General features: G+C 39.7%; 1 protein-coding gene across 2 annotated transcripts in view; it reads right to left on the bottom strand.

Annotated features, from left to right (window-relative positions):
* Window positions 1-16,983, bottom strand: part of LOC126377507 (protein madd-4) — a 99,923-nt gene extending 82,940 nt beyond the window's left edge. For both annotated transcript variants that reach the window (XM_050025254.1, XM_050025253.1), the window contains exons 1-3: window positions 16,882-16,983; window positions 5,697-5,879; window positions 4,693-4,809 (exon numbers count right to left, since the gene is read on the bottom strand). In XM_050025254.1, the coding sequence (XP_049881211.1) occupies window positions 4,693-4,809; window positions 5,697-5,879; window positions 16,882-16,887 (306 nt within the window). In that variant the 5' untranslated portion in view covers window positions 16,888-16,983. The remainder of the gene's footprint in view (window positions 1-4,692; window positions 4,810-5,696; window positions 5,880-16,881) is intronic.
* Between the last annotated feature and the right edge of the window lie 1,754 nt (window positions 16,984-18,737).

Genomic DNA, 18,737 nt, shown 5'->3' with positions numbered 1-18,737 from the left:
CAAGGGTTCTACGTTATACCCCGTAGGTCTGGGTCCTTATCCGAACTCCGCCACCATCGCGCTCTGGCCTACTGAAGTAAGAGGCGCCCACCGCCGCGGTAATGATGCGCCGGACAAACAAGATGACTCTGTCCCTCCTGGGGCCGCGTTAATGGTCTTGTATGAAACCAAAACCAAATCGAAATGATGGAATTGTTTTAAGTTGATGAAGATGATTAGCATATCCTTAGCGGTATCGAGTTCTACGCGGTATTAATTTATTCTGAACATTTGACAGGTCGGTTCAGGGAGTCGCATGTCGTTAGACAGGAATATATTTGAAAGAATGAATCGACGAACGAGGGGACGAGTACATTTGAAATCGCGCGGTAAGCGTTGAACGAGAGAAATGTTCGACAACCTCTTTATTTTGGCTGGATAATACTTGCGAAGAGGAACCTAGTATGTAAAACCGGGTAACATCACTAGAATGTTAGAACATTCTCGTACTCATGATTATATCCGTATAATGGCGCGTCGGCAGCAGAGCCTGTTTAGTTTTACAAGCGTGTTCCGGATTTTTCAGCAAATTCCTGAGGCTGCCAAATATCTGCTGTAAGCAATATCAGTGACAATGTGGATTTTACGGAGACTTGTATGTTATTTAAGTGAGGGTTCGTCTTTGTAATTTAAAGTACTTACTTAAATTTTGAATGTTTCGATTGGTGTAAATTGGTCAATATAATGCTAGATAAACTCGTGACCGTAACGGATTTAAGTTTATACTTAATATGTTATAATAATATCTGTGACATCTGATTATGTAGCCTTCGGTTCTATCTTTTAGAGATATGTCAGGAGGTTTCGAAAACCACAAATACCTACAAAATTTCGTTAATAACTTGGCACTACTAAATTACAACCGTTAAACTAAAATAGGTACTTTATTTAGCAGGATATTCCACGAGAACTCAAAATATGCTTTTGAAATACATCCTCATTTTATATTCCAGGAACAGTCTAGATTTTAGCCGGATCGCAATATTTTGACTAAAATTCACCCCGACGTCGACTCAAAATCTTGGTCCTTTTAGCTGGATATTTACACAGTTCCACTAAAAGTGCTAAAACTCGATATCGGAGTTCGGGGAATTTTTGGCACTCAGAAGGGTCTAGTAAAAAGCTGGACTTTTACAAATTTTGCTTCATCCTTAGTTGGTTGAAGCAGAAAGTTAGACTAAGTACCTATACCGTACCTAAGTAAATATACCTATTAAAACGTTATACTTATTTCGAGAAAGCGTTCTAGTACTCTCTTCAAGAATTTTTACTTCTTTATTTACACATTACATAAACTCACGATTGTATCCCAATTGGGGTAGTCAGAGGTACATCCTATGCTTCACCGAGCTTTACTTACATAAACATACATAAACAGCCTATATACGTCCCACTGCTGGGCACAGGCCTCCCCTTAATCAACCGGAGGGGGTATGGAGCATACTCCACCACGCTGCTTTAATGCGGGTTGGTGGAGGTGTTTTTACGGCTAATAGCCAGGACCAACGGCTTAACCTGCCCTCCGAAGCACGGAATCATCTTACTTTTTCGGACAATGAGGTGATTCAAGCCTGAAAAGTCCTTACCAAACAAAGGACAGTCTCACAAAGTGATTTCGACAATGTCCCCGTCGGGAATCGAACCCGGACCTCCAGATCGTGAGCCTAACGCTCTAACCACTAGACCATGGAAGCTGTTGCTGTGTGTGTTGTTCGGAGCTTTACTTACTACTTACATTTTTATTTCAATTATTTAATTACGATTAAAAATAAAATTTTTAACAAAAAAAAAACCGACTTCAAACGCAAAACTAAAAAGCAATAAATAAATTTACTTCGCACAAAGTAATTAGTACGTATTTTCAATTAGTTAATTAATTTATAATTCTGAAGCCGGTGCCAAGGAAATGCTACAACGAAGTACCGATTCATATATTTTTCAATACTGATTGTTTTGTAATTTTTTGTTTGACATTGTTTTGTAATTGCTTTGATATAGGTATTAAACAATATTGTGTGTACATAGTAATTTGATATTGTAGTAGGGTTGTTGTAGCATTTACTTGGCACCGACTTCAGAATTATAAATTAATTAACTAATTGAAAATACGTACTAATTACTTTGTGCGAAGTAAATTTATTTATTGCTTTTTAGTTTTGCGTTTGAAGTCGGTTTTTTTTTTTGTTAAAAATTTTATTTTATTTTACGATTTTAAGTGATGGTTAGACCGAGCAAGGATGCAGACAGACAGATTTTCTGATTTATATTCATATATAATAATATAATATATTATTAGTAGTGATCACAATTATTATTGATGAACATGTTTACACACACACACTCACACACGCGCTAACGCACACGAGCACACGCGCACGTACACACGCACACACACAGATACACGCACACACACACACACACACATGTGTATGTGTACATACACACATGTGGTTGTCAGTGGAAGCTGCTATCATACACACTCACGCATACATATAGATACAGTAGATTTCGCGTGGTTCGCTCGCTGCTAAAGCAGCTCGCGTGTCCTGTTTATTCGAAACTGTCCCTCTTCGTATGGCGGCCATTTTGTTTTTCCGCCATTTTGTTTTTTTTCACCGGCGACAGAATTTGACCAAGATTTAAATGGGTGTCGTGGAAACAAACAAAATCCAGGTGCAATAGGTTTGCCAGACCGTAGGATGTCTCCCTGATTGGGAGCAGTTTTCAAAGATGACGTTCCGATCACACCCTTATACATCATTTTTACCCCCAAGACATTTTCTGGAAAAACAAAATTTTGTATGGCGGCCATCTTGTTTTTTCGCCATTTTGTATTTTTTTCACCGGCCATTAAATTCGACCAAGATTTAAATAGGTTTCGTGAAAGAAAAATTGGTTCAGGTGTGATAGTTTCGCCAGGCCGTAGGGTGTCACCCTGATGCGGAGCAGTTTTCGAAAATCGGGAAGTATTTCCATACTTAACATGACGATCCGATCACAACCCCGATATATATTTTATATCCCGAGACATTTTCTGAAAAAACAAAATTGTGTATGGCGGCCATCTTGTTTTTCCGCCATTTTGTTTTTTTTTTTTACGCGCTATGGAATTTGACCAAGATTTAAATAAGTGCTCTGAAAGAAATATTGGTTCACGTGCGATAGTTTTGCCAGGCCGTAGAGTATCTCTCTGATGCGGAGCAGTTTTTGGTGACCAGAAAGTATTTCCGTACTCTACATGACGTTTTGAGTAAGCGCCCCATACATTATTTTTACCCAAACGGGCTTCTTCCAAAATCGACAAAATTTTGTATGGCGGCCATCTTTTTTTTCCGCCATTTTGTTTTTTTGCACCGGCGATTGAATTTGATCAAGATTTAAATACGTTTCGTGAAAGAAAAATTGCTCCAGGTTGTATAGTTTTGCCAGGCCATAGGGTATCTCCCTGATGCTGACCAGTTTTCGAAGGTCGGGAAGTTTTCCCGAAGCCTAAAGATCGATCCGATCAATATGACTTTACAAACGCACTAGTCGCTCCTACGATTTTTGAAAATTCCCCTCGATTTCTCTGGTCTTCCATCATCAGATCCTGACTTCCTTGACATGGGACCCCCTTGGGTATATCTCCTTTCAAACAAAAAAAGAATTATCAAAATCGGTTCATATACGACGAAGATATGCCCGAACAAACATAAAAAAAAAAAAAAAAAAAAAAAAAAAAATATACGGTCGAATTGAGAACCTCCTCCTTTTTTGAAGTCGGTAATTATTATGATTTAATAGTTACTGTGGTCCTGTACTTCAACGGCTTGCTTCTCAAACGGGGGGTGCAGATTTGAACCCCGGTACTGGACTTACACCAATGACTTATTTACCTAAATTGCAGTTTTTACTAGCACAGTTGGTCTAACAGAAAGCTCGGTGAGGTGTGGGTACTTAGTTCATCTTGCGATAGATGTACCTCTGACTCCAATTGGGTACATGACTGGGTCAAAGACAAATTTTAAAATGTTAATTTACAAATATAAGCCAGTCTAAGATGATCATAAAACAAACTCGTTTTATTTTTCGACTTATTTTCGAATTCTATTCACTAATGAAGTAACAATGAGTACGAAGTGTGACCGCTTATATTGATAACGTCACAGGACAGTATTTCCATACACACTCCAAAGAAAATTGTGGATTTGACATTTCATAAAAAGTATCTCATTTGACTAGGTTGTCAAGTAGCCTATTGGGATATAGTAATTAGCTTATGTTATGTTAGCACCCTATGCAGTGGGGCCCCGACTGCAGTGCAGCGGAGCAGTGTGCAGGAAGTGGTCATGAAATATGTCCATTTCATGAAATGGTCGAACACATCATGAAATGATCTTTTTTTTTGACTTATTGTAGATTTGCCGCAGATGGCATTAACTACTTGGCCGGACAAATGGGGAGCGCTGAAGGCTCTCACCCGGTACAACGTTTAAGACAACAGGCCTGAGGGTGCCCAGTTGGGCGCGAACCTCGGCTCAGGGCGTCGTCTGAGAGGAAAAATATTTGAAAAATTTAATCGACCCTAGTGGATCGATAGCGATAAGCGCTGAATGGGTCATGAAATGATCAATTCTACGATCTGGCCACGACATATGCATATTATGTACTGACCTGGCAGCGTCCATCGATGCACATGTCCAGGCTCCCTGGGCGACACCTGGTGCCGTCAGACACACGAGCAGCCAACACTGCCACCACCACGCGATCCTCGTCATCTAATGATGCAGTCTGAAAGAAAACCAACCAAATCTCTTATTAACCAATTTTCCCTAATGCTAATGTACTTACATCAATGGATTATTTTACTTTCGGACAATTAGCTGATCAGCCAATAATGTCATAACCAAACCAGGGGCCACGTAGATAATTTTGTGATGTCTCCTCACCGGAATTCGAACCCGGGGCTTCCGGAAAGTGTACCCAACGCTCACGTTTAACCACTTGTCCGCAGAGGCCGTTTGGGTGAAAGAATTTGATGTATACTGGAATGCAGTATTAGCTTATCGGAGAATCATCATCACTAATTTAAGAGCCACCCTCTTGTCAATGTAGCATTCTCCATGCTACTTTTTTAGGGAAAAATAGGGCAGTGGTTTTCCTCTTGCCTTCCGCCCCGCAGTACTCTGCCTAACGGGAGTGGGATGGTCGAAGCCGTACTAGGACTCCTGTCCTCTTACTGCTGCCCTCTGTCAGGTACAGTAGGAGTATACGATGAACAACGGTCTAGTTTCCAACTTGTCAAACTTGTTACTTACTTATAAAAAAGAAAATGTTTTTCATTAGTTTTAGATCTGTCGTTATGTAGTAATTATCATCATCATCATTATTAGCCGTACGACGCCCACTGCTGAGCATGAGCCTCCCCTAAGGATCTCCACGACAATCGCTCCTGCGCTGCCCGCATCAAGCGGCTTCCCGCGACCGTCACCAGATCGTCGGTCCACCTTGTAGCGGGCCTACCCACTGAGCGTCGTCCGACACGTGGTCGTCATTCGAGAACCTTTCCGCCCCAGCGGCCATCGATTCTCCATCGATTTAGTAATTTGAATTTTATAAGGTATCTTGAACCTAGTGCAAGAACCAATTATTATTCATGTGATTGTGAGTTGACTCACCGGCTCAGGCCTCTGCCCCACATGCTGAGGGGTGCCCCGACAAGTGAGAGCACAGGGCTCGTCATCGTCCCTATGGGCTCTCCAGTGGAACAGCTCACCCCCATAGGGAGTAGAGTCGTGGGCGGCGCACTGTTGCTCGCGCCATACGTCCTCTTCTAGCAGAGTTGAGTTGGCCCGGCACGGCTGTGAAAAAAAAAAACATTAAACAAATCGAAAAAGTTCTACTTAAGATAGATCATTGCTTTATTCGAACCTGCGACCTCAAATTGAGAGTCAAGCGTTCTACCAACTGGGCTACCACGGCTCTTGAGCTCTACATCCCAAAGGAGGATATAATGATTAGAAGAAGAGAAAAGACAACCACGTGACGAAACTTTTCTTTCCCGACTAAAGTCTGAATAAGTAAATACAATAAAAACACATAATAACGGGTTCTTACCGCGTTTAAAGCAGGGATATGAAATAGGGTAGACAGATATGTTTGCCAGTAGAAAATTATGGATCTACCTACTCCACTCCAAACTCATCAGTCATCCCGTGATCATGGCACTTGCAACAGTGTCGAAATATCAGGAGTCTCATATCCCTGCTTTAAATGCGGTGAGAAACTGTTATTATGTGTTTTAATTATGATAATAACCGCGTAAAGTTAAAACCAAGTAAATACAACCCTCGTTTTTGTAAAGACTCTTGAATATTTCCAGCTTCTTATCAGGGCTTCTTGGACTCAAAGAATATACTAATGCAGAGAGGAAATTTAAAAAGGCATTCTATAGAAAACGCCATTGGAGAATATTTGTTTTCAAACCACGCGTTTATAGTGGAGAGTCTATGGGCATGAGCGGTAGCGTTTGTGTTTTTTTTTTAATTTCGATGTGTTTGCTCTTGACTTCGTTCTTCCACGAGGAGAAGAGGAGATCGACGTTGGAACGAGCTTACCTAGAAAAACTCATTCATTTCATTTTTTCATTTTTGATTTTGGATTCTTCTTCTCCTAATCCTTTTATCTCCTGTTGGGATGTAGGTCTCGAATAACAGATATCCACTCCTCGCGATCTTCGATCTTTTGCAGCATCTGTAGCTTGCTCCCATGATATGCCGAGAGTTTTTAACTGTCGGTCAACCGAACGTCGCCAGGTCTATTTGGGCCGCCCCCTTTTACGTTTTCCACGCGCACACCAGGTCAGAGCTCGTCGGAGAATCCTCTAAAAATTTTATATATCTTCCAATATAAATCATCATCAACTTAAGACCCACGCTCTTGTCGGTGTAGCATTTTCCATTCCAGTCTATCAAAGGCCAATTCCTTGACTTCCTTATAAGACACGACGTTAACCTTTTTCTTTAATCTGTTCCATGTAAGCTCTTCTTGGTCTTCCCCTTCCTCTCATGTTGGCAGATAGCCCGACAGAAGTTGACAGCACACTTTCAACGGTTTGCATGCCAGCGAGATAACTATTTGATTCGTTCGGATTATTCATCCATTTTAAAATTGACAACTCTCAATCATCCGTCCCTTTCCTTTTCGGCGGATAAGATAATGACGGGTATAACTTAAAATAAAATTAGGAGGCGTCTGCAGGAATCGGGGCTAATGCCCGCCACAATATCCGCTCCCGACGCTCCGGAAGCTCAGGCCATTCTTCACGGGAAATCAGATTCGAACAAAAGTTATTTGCATCCGCATTCAGGAGAATATCGTCCGATCCACTTATGAGTTTAATCGCCGACTTGAAATGGTGTGGGTAGGACGGAAGAAAACTGAGGTAAGTCAAATATTTTTATTTTTGAGACGAATATTTTTTTGTAAACGTTGGAGTTACGTTGTTTAGATGTACCAATGGCTTTATTGATACGGGTTTTAATATTGAAATCGGTTCCATTATATTAAATTAAGCCATCAGAGAAAGAAAAATGTTACATTTAAAAAAAAAGAATGAACTACTTATACTAATTTATACTGAAACATATACATAAACTCACGTACGTAATCCGTAACGTTGATATGAAGTCCTAAGATGGTTATGAAGAAACTACTAAAAAATTAAGAAAATTCGTTTACAAAAAAGCTATATGTTGCGATTAGTCTCATAGTATTTAAAAGTTAGTATACCTACATATTTCTACTTATCTAAAAAAAAAACTCTTGAACAAGTCTCTTCTGGTATCGCGTGGGTTGTGAGGTGGAGTACCGACTTCACCAACCCTGCTGTCAGGGTTACTATTGAGCCGCCAAAGGCCCCTGATATGGCTCATGTAACGACTACTTACTTACATCAGTAAGTAGTAACCGAGACCAATGGCTTAACGTGCCTTTCGAAGCACGGATCATCTTACTTTCGGACAATCTGGTGATAATTCAAAAGAAAGTCACATAAAAATCCACTATCACACTACTAATATCAACCTTTTGGTTAAAAAAAGAATCTTTACCACTGCAAGTGGCGTAACACGTAAACAATGATACGATAAATGTCATTCATAACCCGTAAAACTACCATCGATATTTGTTCCATCTTTAAAAGCACCATAAATGAAAAGTAACGACAATGTTAACGCTCAGCCAATCCTCAAAATTTCCATTTCAAACCTTACACCACTTTGACAAACGCGGTTTTTATACGTTTTTGAGATACACCCTTTTACCACTCGGCGGGTACAGCCAGCGAAAGAAATGTTATTTGCGCTCGTTATTACTTCGGATGCTTTTAAATCTGATTGTATGTTTTTTTATTTCGTCTTTTTTTCCCAAACATGACGTAAATTAGAATGGATGTGCCAATCAATCATTGCCAATTATCTATAAAAAGAATAAATCCAATATGAGGTATTTTTATAAAATCAGTTTCATTTTATTTGAGTTTTTTTCACAGGTGAAGCGCGAGTAGGGTACTTCTCGTCTCCCTAGTAATATCCCGTTTTTACAGGGTCCGCTTACCTAACCTGCAAATTTGACAGGTCCGGTTTTTTTTACACTTGATATCAATTCAGAATCATGGTCTGAATCATCCGTCAAAGTTTTCGTTACTATGTCACTAACACCCTTTATTGTTAGTAACAATAAGCGCGTATGAATTAGAATAGTAAAAATCATTTCCCTAGCGTTATTCCGGTCTTTACGGGGCCCGTTTACCCTAACCTAACCTAACCTAACCTGAAAATTTGACAGGTCCGGTTTTTTTACAGAAGCTACCGCTTGTCTGTTCGCTTGCGCATCATAGAAGGAAAACTACAAGGAAAGAGAGGAAGGAGAAAACCAAGAAGAGCTTACATGGAACAGATTAACGAGAAGGCGAACGTCGTGTCTTATAAGGAAGTGAAGGAATTGGCCTTTGATAGACAAGAATGGAGAATGCTACACCGACAAGAGCGTGGCTCCTAAATTAGTGATGATGACCGCTTGTCTGACGATCCAACCCGCGAAGGGAATACCAGCCCAATACTGGTTAGGTTACATACCTCCGCAACGTATTTCTCGGGCACGTTAGTTTCAAGAGTTAGATTTTTTAGTTAACTAGAAATATGTATACAAACTTTTAAATACTATGAGACTAATTGCAAAATTTTGCTTTTTATGTAAACTGGATGTATTCTGACTAATCCAATTGGAAATACTGTTATGGGCTTATTAGGAATGTTATGTCGACAAGTGTCGCTTCTGTAAAAAACCGGACCTGTCAAATTCTCAAGTTAGGTAAGCGGACCCTGTGAAAAACTTCTAACGGATAACTAACGGATAATGCTAGGGTGATGATGTAATGTCGACAAGCGTAGTTCAAAGTAATATATCGCTGCCTATGTTACTATTGATAGGACAAATTTTATGATTGATGGTCATGGAAATTACACATAAAATCACGCCTAATACCCGTTGGGATAGACAAAGACCATGACATTCTATTTACTACGATTCTGACGCAACATTCCTCTTCCACTGTCATCAGAAAGTTCATGCATCCTCGCCGGTTTAGGAGATAGGCATTTGTTTTTGTAATTGCCAAGAGACGTAAAGAATATTGAAGAATTGTAGGTACTTATACAGATTCTGAGTTGATATCAAGTGGAATTTTCCGTCGCAAACTTCATGTTTTCTTTTTAGTTCTTTTAAATAATTTTTAATTCTATACTTTTGAGAAAGAAAATTCCACTTGAAATTAACTCAGAATAATGAGCTGAATCATCCCTCTCAATATTCGTTACGATGTCACTAACACCCCGTGCAAGTACGATACAGAAGCCATACAAGTAGGTATGGGTATTAGTGACACCGTAACGAATACTGAGGGGGATGATTCAGACCATGATTTTGAGTTGATATCAAGTGGAATTCCCTGTCGGAAAATTCATGAAAATTTTTGTGTTTTTATTTATTATTTTCAGTTCCATACTTTTACGACGGAAAAGTCCACTCGAGATTAACTCAGAATCATGGTCTGAATCATCCCTCAAAGTTTTCGTTACGATGTCACTAACACCCTGTATATAGCCGTAAAATCTTTTCAAAGAAATGCTAAAGGTCTGTTTGTTTGAATGAAAATCATACGAAAGATTTATGTAAATGTCACCATTTTGTACGTGGGAAGTACCAAGCACTCTCTTTGTGCAATCAGAGCCGTGAAGGGTTCTATGTTTAGCATACCAAACATATTGTATGTGCAAACTGAATATTTATTGACGCAACTTCAGTTGTTTGACGCGAATACATAAGATAACATAAGCTCGCGACTGTAGTATTCCCACCTACGCATCACCGAGTTTTCTGTTAGACCAACGTATAACGATGTACAACTTATGTAGATGGTGAGCCGTATCTTGGTCTATAATGGTCGAGCCAATTGTGTTCGTGAAAAACTACACTTACGATATAGTATTTTATGCAACAGTTGTATAAGAAGGGTCAAAAAATGCGAGTGGCGTGAGTTGCGATGTGAGCCTTGGCGAACATCGCAATAAGAGACGCCACGAGCATTTTTTGACCTAGTTATACAACGTTGCATACAATACTTTTTCTACAACGACGTAATTTTAAATGAAACAAAAATTTTCCAATTTATTTTCCAACGCGCGGGAAAATGGCGGCAAATGTATACTTTTTTTTTTATAGTATATCTATGGCACCAAACAAAGTAAAGGTGCCAGTTTCCAGGTCAAAAAAAAAACAAACAACAACAATGCTTTTTTGGCGACATTATAGTACAGTTACACTTTGTAAACAATGCTTTTATAGGGCATAGAGCGTACACTTTTTCAAAGAGTTTAATTATGTATGTACTTATATTAGACTTTTTGGTTATTTAAATGCCAGATTAAAGTAGAAGAGTAGAAAAAATTAATAACTTATCCATTGTTTTAAGTTTACGCGGTTATTATCATAATTAAAACACATAATAACGGGTTCTTACCGTGTTTAAAGCAGGAATATGAGACTCCCTATATTTCGACACTGTTGCAAGTGCCATGATCACGGGATGACTGATGGGATTGGAGTGGAGTAGGTAGATGCATATTTTTCTACGGGCAAACATATCTGTCTACCCTCGTTCATAGCCGCTTGTTTAGTTAGTTGTTGACAGACTATTATTATGTGTTTCAAATTAATAACTTATTGGTGTAAGTCCGGTACCGGGGTTTGAAACGGCGCGGCGCTCCTCGCTTGAAACGCAAGCCAGTGAACCACGTAAAAACGAAACAAGAACGGTTCTTGGTATTTTGGAAATCGTTTTTTTTCGTGGAATCGGGTAAAACTGGTTCCAATGATGACGATTAAGGAATGAAAATTGTCAAAACATATCCAACTTATCACCATAAAAGAAATCAAATAAATCACAATAAAATTGAAAAATTCCGGTTTAAATTATTCAGTTTTATAAAAATTTCCATATAAAGTCGTAAGTTGAAACTGCTTCTCGGCGACGTAAGAGACGGATGGAAACCGTAAAAGAACTTAACTTGCCAACTTCGTATAACTTGTGAACATCGGCATCTATTCGTGTATAACTTGTCAAGTGTTAGGCGTTTTTCACACCAAGCCGGTCTTGAGCAAACTGAATCGAACTTAGCAGTGAAAATTAACGAAACTTATTTTTCCGTATCTACGTACAGTAAACAGCGTAGACACGCTGTCTGTCCGTCCGTTCGTCTTAATTTTCAAAGGCTGTATCTATTGAACCGTAACAGTTAAGCAGTTGAAATTTAACGGCTTATGTGCTATTGCGCCAAATAATGCGCAATGCAAACAAATGTCAAATAGCAATATAACTTTTATAGGTGAATTGCTTCGATGTGGCCTTTTTAACATCACCCCAGGGGCCTGTTTAATAAAACTTACAATTGTAAATTACAATGACAATTTGATGTACATTGCGGAGTGGGCGATCACGAATATTCTGCAGTTTCATATTAGCTACGTAATGAACACCAAATTGTCGTTGTAATTTACAATTGTAAGTTTTATGAAACAGGCCCCAGGTGTCAGGGTTACTATTGAGCCGCCAAAGGTCCCTGACATGACTCATGTAACGACTATTTACTGACATCAGTAAGTAGTAACCGGGACTAACGGCTTAACGTGCCTTCCGACAAAACGGCTTAACGTGCCTTTACTTTCGGACAATCAGGTGATTAGCCTGTAATGTCTAAACTAGGGACCACAAAGTATTTTTTGTGATATGTCCGCACCGGGATTCGAACCGGAGGTCACGCCGAATCGTGAGCCTAACGCTCAGTCACTGGACCACGGAGGCCGTTATTATATGCCTTATTATATGATAGGTAATCCGTTTTGACGTTGCATACTCCAATCGATGTGGATAACGCCTAAGGGGGAATGTTTGAAAGTTGTCAGAAAGGGGGGAGGGGTGAAGACAAACTACCGTGGAGGGAATGTTATAGTTATAACAATGTGATTCTCAATAAAACTAGTTGGGAACTGCCAAGAAGTTGCGTAGAGTTGACTTCTGTTACACCGTATTGTTGGTACTGGCGGAAAATTGTATGAGTATCCTCATACTAATAATTGTTTTGAAATGTTAAAAACTTTATGATCTTTGCAGAAATTGATTTTTTATTTGTGATTGTCTGACAAAAGAACATCTCATCATCATCATCATCAACTAATTGATTGTTTACCAGCCTCCGTGGTCTAGTGGTTAGAGCGTTAGGTTCGATTCCCGATGGGGACATTGTCGAAATCACTTTGTGAGTTAGTCCTTTGTTTGTTAAGGACTTTACAGGCTTTGTCTGAAAATATGAGATGATTCTGTGCTTCGGAGGGCACGTTAAGCCGTTGATCCCGGCTAATAACCCTTAAAACACCTCCACTAACCCGTAGTGGTGCAGCGTGGTGGAGTATGGTCCATATCTCCTCTGGTTGATTGAGGGGAGGGCCTGTGCCCAGCAGTGGGACATATGTATATAGGCTGTTGATGAAAAAATGAAATTTTGCAGAGAAGATCTACATAAGGTATAGTTTTATCCCCTTTTGGCTTGATACCCCCGTTCCGTTACATCCTGTATAACTTGACCAACGCGTTACACCACGTTGTGACAGCAGTCAAAATCGACTCATGTCGGAGTCATAGTAGAACTATTAATCATAGGGCATTTCAGTAGGCGCTGAAAGGCAAGTTTGCACCTCAAGAAACTTCGACTTGGCCGTTCGTTATACATTGTACGCAGACCTGCAGGGGTCAAATGCGCAACGTGATAAAATTATAACTGTGTACAATGGGTGTTACATTTTAGAAGATATAAGAAATAAATATACTGACGGTCGCAAGTCAATATATTTATGAAAACATTATGTATGTGCGTAAAAATGTATCTCTCCTTCCGAGAAAGTGTGAAAGGCATACTTACAATACAAGGAATAAAAATAAAATTGTTGTTCAAAATTCTAGATTAAGTAAATGAAATTCATCTTTTTTGGGGTTATGTATACGTTTTTACAATAAAATACCAGATAATATTTTAAATTTGTCAGAGAACAAATTTAAAGCTCACGTGAAGCTTACTTTATGTAAAAAAGCCTATTATAAGATTAATGATTACCTAAATGATAAAAATGTCTGGTATTGAATGTGTTCCTCTAGTTATTAAATAACTTGTAATGTACCCTCATTGATTTAAAAGATGTGTTGCTGTTGCAGTTTCTTGTCATTTCTTCTCCTCAGCCATAACACCTTGCGAAATGACGTAAATTCAAAAATGTTACATTGACCTTCAACAAGTTTATCCATGATAATTACGTTGAATAAATGATTCTGATTCTGATATCAACAGTTTGCCCTTTACGGACGTACAATATTAGGAGGTACAATAGATTCAGTAGGTCCTTCCTTCCTTCCTGACCGTATTCGGCCACAGCGACTAATAAGAGCATCGTTCGTGTGCTCTCAAGTGACTGACATATCCGATCTAATCAGTAGGTAATTTAAACTTAACAATAAACTCCTACAAATTCACTACATTACGCCGAAGTACTCATGCAAGCAGTCGTTAATAACCACCAATCAGCACTGGGCCCGCGTGGTGGTTTAAGGCCCGATCTCCCTATCCATGCCCGTGAAGGCCCGTGCCCCAGCAGTGGGGACGTTAATGGGCTGGTGATGATGATTCATGCACGCCGTAAAAACATTTATCCACTAGCTATTCCTTTAGATTTATTTTAAATTGAGGGCCATCCAGTGATTTAATACAATTTGGCAAATTATTAAATACTTTTATGCCAGTAACATAGGTGCTTTTATCTAAAGTATAGCTAGAAGATAGTACAGAACACAGGTACTACAAACACACAGACAGGTACACACTCACACACACACACACACACACACACACACACACACACACAGGTACACAGGGTTCGGGTTCTACAGGTAGGTATATTTACATAGATCGATTCAATAAATTTTGTCGAAATCGGTAAGTTTGTTTTTTTCCCTAATATGTGTGGCGTTTTGTTCGTACTTTGACAGAATGACACGACTTATTTGGGTTCACATATTAGCAACAATCGACAAAACGACATAATTATATCGAAAAATGACTGTGATAAATTTTTTTCACGTTGCTCATATTAGCCCTGTAAGAACTGTAATTGTGCAAGAAAAGTCCACCGACTGTAATTGGAATACCATTGTATTTAAGTCTATAAATTATGTAATACAAACTGGATTAAAAGAAAAGAAAGGAAAACATGAAACAGTAGGACTAGGGCCCTGTGCTGGGAGGTTTTCTGGCCACGTCTTTCCCTCAGCGTTACAGATTCCGATGTGGTAGTAGTTTTACAGCTAGTTACATAATATGTAATTTAATTATGTTTGACGTTCAAAAAGCGCTAACTTTGTAAGCCAATTTTGAAAAATAAATATTTTTGAATTTTTGAATTTTGAAGTGACAGAGAGCGACGGTAACAACGCATTTTGACTATATCCCTATTGGGGTAGTCAGAGGTACACCCATCGTAAGGTGAACCAAGTACCCATACACACACACATACCCACTCACGTACACTCACTCTCACACACACTCACTAACGCACTCAACTTACATATTTACACTCCAATACTTAGATGTAACCTCTTCCTTAAAAGTTTCCTGTGTTTATTATTATTGTTGGCAAAGAACAATGGCGAGCGCCCATACAAGTTTTTATTTAAGTCCAAATTACAGCGTCTATTCATAAAAAATATCTAAAATGAGTCTATGTGTGTTCTTAAACATATTAGTCTGAAAATAAATGCACGGGAAACCCTAGGACAGACATTATTATTAGTTTTGTTTTGAGGTTATGTTAACAAGCCATCAATCTTAAAAGACTTGTATCCCATTTCCCACAGTTTCCAACATACAGGCTCCGTTTAGTTTGGGAACCTCTGTTCATCTTGTAAAATTTATATTGTACCCTACCTCAAACATATGCCTTCTTTCTTTTTATACGTATTTCTGATGAAAAAAAACATTTTTGACTTTTTTTTTGACACCTGACACCACCACACCGAGCAATACAAGATAAACATAGATATTATATGTATATATGATATTATGTGTATTATATTATATGTATATTGTATGTAAAGTATCTTCCCGAGAGTCGTTCTCGCAAGTTCGTGAACTCTAGCAAAATTTAATTATCCAAAGAAGACATCTCGAGTTTACATTCTCAAATTAATGTACAACTTGCTCGCTACTGTCTGACAAGTGTTCATTTGACTTTTACACTTTCCCCTGGTAGTTGCGGCTTCCGAATACATCCCGCTTAGAGATGGTTCTGAAAAGTATCGGCGTCCGAGGGACGTAATATACGATCCCGACGACCCGATTACTCTAGCCATAGAGGCGGCTAATCAGCTCGCGACACCAAACACTTCAGGACCCCGATACCAACCCCGCCGGCGTGATCGATGATTTCCTGCAATCAGCGCTTATCGCTATCGACCCACTAGGGTCGATTAATTCTTTCAAATATTTTTCCTCTCAGACGACGCCCTGAGCCGAAGTTCGCACCTAACTGGGCACCCTCAGGCCTGTTGTCTTAAACGTTGTACCGGGTGAGAGCCTTCAGCGCTTCCCATTTGTCCGGCCAAGTAGTTAATGCCATCTGCGGCACATCTAGAATAAGTCGCGTCAAAAAAAATACTTTTACACTTTGCTGAGAAGTCAGATATATCCGGACATGCCTTCTTCTTCTTCTATCCTGAGGGTTGTGAGGTGGATTACCAACTATTCGGATCTTGTTCTGTGGACTGTAGAGTGTAGTAGATGGTGAGAGGTCGAGGGTTCCTACTTCCAAGTGCAAACACCAGTTTGTTCCTTGTCACTATTTATGTATTATTTAAATTATTATAAACACAATAGTATACTTTCGCAGGTAGCTACATCAACCTCATCAAACCCGGTGCCAAAGGTTCGTGACATGACTCATGTAACGACTACGTACGCACACCAGTAAGTAATAACCGGGACCAACGGCTTAACGTGCCTTCCGAATCACTGATCATCTTACTTTTGGACAATCAGGTGGTCAGCATGTGATGTCCTAACCAAACAAGGGGTCACAAGGTGATTTTTGTGATTTGTCCTCACCGGGAGTCGAACCCGAGACCTCCGGATCATGAGCATAAACACTGAACCACGGAAGTCGCTAGGGAGGTGATGAGCCGTTGAGTTAATGTCGTGCCCTTACCTGCATATTGCAGATCTTATACCGCACGGGTTCTCCTCTGCAACCGGCAGGGTTAGCGCAGGTCCGCAGCTGCCTGGACACTCCACCGTCACAGGTCCTGGAGCAAAGAGACCACTCGCTCCACTGCGACCAGCCACCGTGCTCCTGTGAACAAATTGGTGGTTCAGAAAAGTTCATTTCACTTTATAAGTCAGTGTGGTGCTGTGGCGTAGTATTATTCCTTATTCTATGCTGTGGTAGTCAGGCTTGTTTCTCAAATGGGGAGCACTGCGTCGAACCCCGGTACTGGACTTGCACCAATAAATTATTAATTTATATTAAGTGCAGTTTTTACCAACTCAGTTGGCTCGACTATTATAGACGGCGAGACGGCTCACTACCTATCGTTGGTCTAACAGAAAGCTCAATGATGTGTGGGCACTTAAACTATCTTTCGATGGAAGTACCTCTGATTACCCATTGGGATATTCACAATTTGACAATCAAAATCTATTTCACACCCCGTAACTAACATCCGTATGATTGAAGACTCAAGTAACACCGGGTTGAGGTAAACCTAACTCTGCCGCTGGTGAGGAGCGGAGAGTTGCCAGTCTATACGTGGTATTTTTCCTTATTCTATGACGCAATAGAAGGTAACTACTTGTATGTCTGCAACGAAAGTAAATGAAACACTTCAAACGGAACAATTCTTTCAAACACAGAAATTCCCTGTCAATACAAAGAAGCTTTACACATACAATTCCGTAACTCCTTTTACTGTTCAAAGGTTAACATCAAAAGTGTGATTTGCACATACAAAGTGATTCAGGAGTAAAATACTTCTGTTGAATGTTACGGTTCGATTAATATTGCGAGTTTGTCGTAAGAATCATTCTTATTACTAGTTGTTACCCGCGACTTTAAATACTATTCTTCTTCTTCTATCCTGTGGGTTGTGAGGTGGATTACCAACCTCATCAACCATGTCAGGGTTACTATTGAGCCGCCAAAGGCCCCTGACATGGCACATGTAACGACTACTTACTAACATCAGTAAGTAGTAACCGGGACCAACGGCGTCAAATACTATAGAAGCTTCATACAGCCATTTTTTTTCTCGAAAAACTTTTATAATAGAAAAGACACATTTTCGCGCAAAAAAAAAAACAAAGAAACTGTCAAACAGTATTACTTGAAATCTGACAGAGGGTTTTTTGTTTTTTGAAATGTGACGTCACACGAAGCTCAGTCATGGCCGTCCGTGTTTCTGCTTTTATAATTCAAATTCAAAAATATCTTTATTCAGTAGGTAACATAGTTACACTGTGAATCGACAATTTTTACATAACGAACGTCTCATCCGCCTAAAACTACTACACAGATAAAAAAATGCATTCTTATCAATTCCAAGATTAGACCTCAACAGCTTCTGTGGCTAGAGTAATCGGGTCGTCGGGATCATATTTCACGTCTTTCGGGATTTGTTACAGTAACAACACTTGTATATTGTAAAATACAATAAAGTTGATCAACTGTATCCAATTACAGTGGCGCAATCCGATACTCGGTAGTAAAATAAAGTAATTCAGTTTTACACCTACCGTCGTTTTACACGAGGATGATACACAAAGGACAATTGCGACGAACGAGTGAGAGATTTAACTTTGTTTACTGTTTAGGGTTCCGTACCCAATAGGCAGGCAGTAGTAGGGGGTTGTAGTAGGCTGAGCTGTGGGCCATCTACGGGGTCCACAGGTGGCGGATAGTGGAACGGCCATCAGATAATGATGGTTAGCTGCGAATATAAAAATAAGCCCCGACCAAACAGCGACAGGATTAGCAGAACGTAGTGGGTAGCTCACTGGGACGGGCTA

The sequence above is a fragment of the Pectinophora gossypiella genome, chromosome 23, assembly GCF_024362695.1.
Source record: "Pectinophora gossypiella chromosome 23, ilPecGoss1.1, whole genome shotgun sequence".
In the NCBI taxonomy this organism is placed as follows: domain Eukaryota; kingdom Metazoa; phylum Arthropoda; class Insecta; order Lepidoptera; family Gelechiidae; genus Pectinophora; species Pectinophora gossypiella.
Note: the sequence above shows the minus strand (reverse complement) of the source record. Positions and strands in the feature narration are given on the sequence as shown.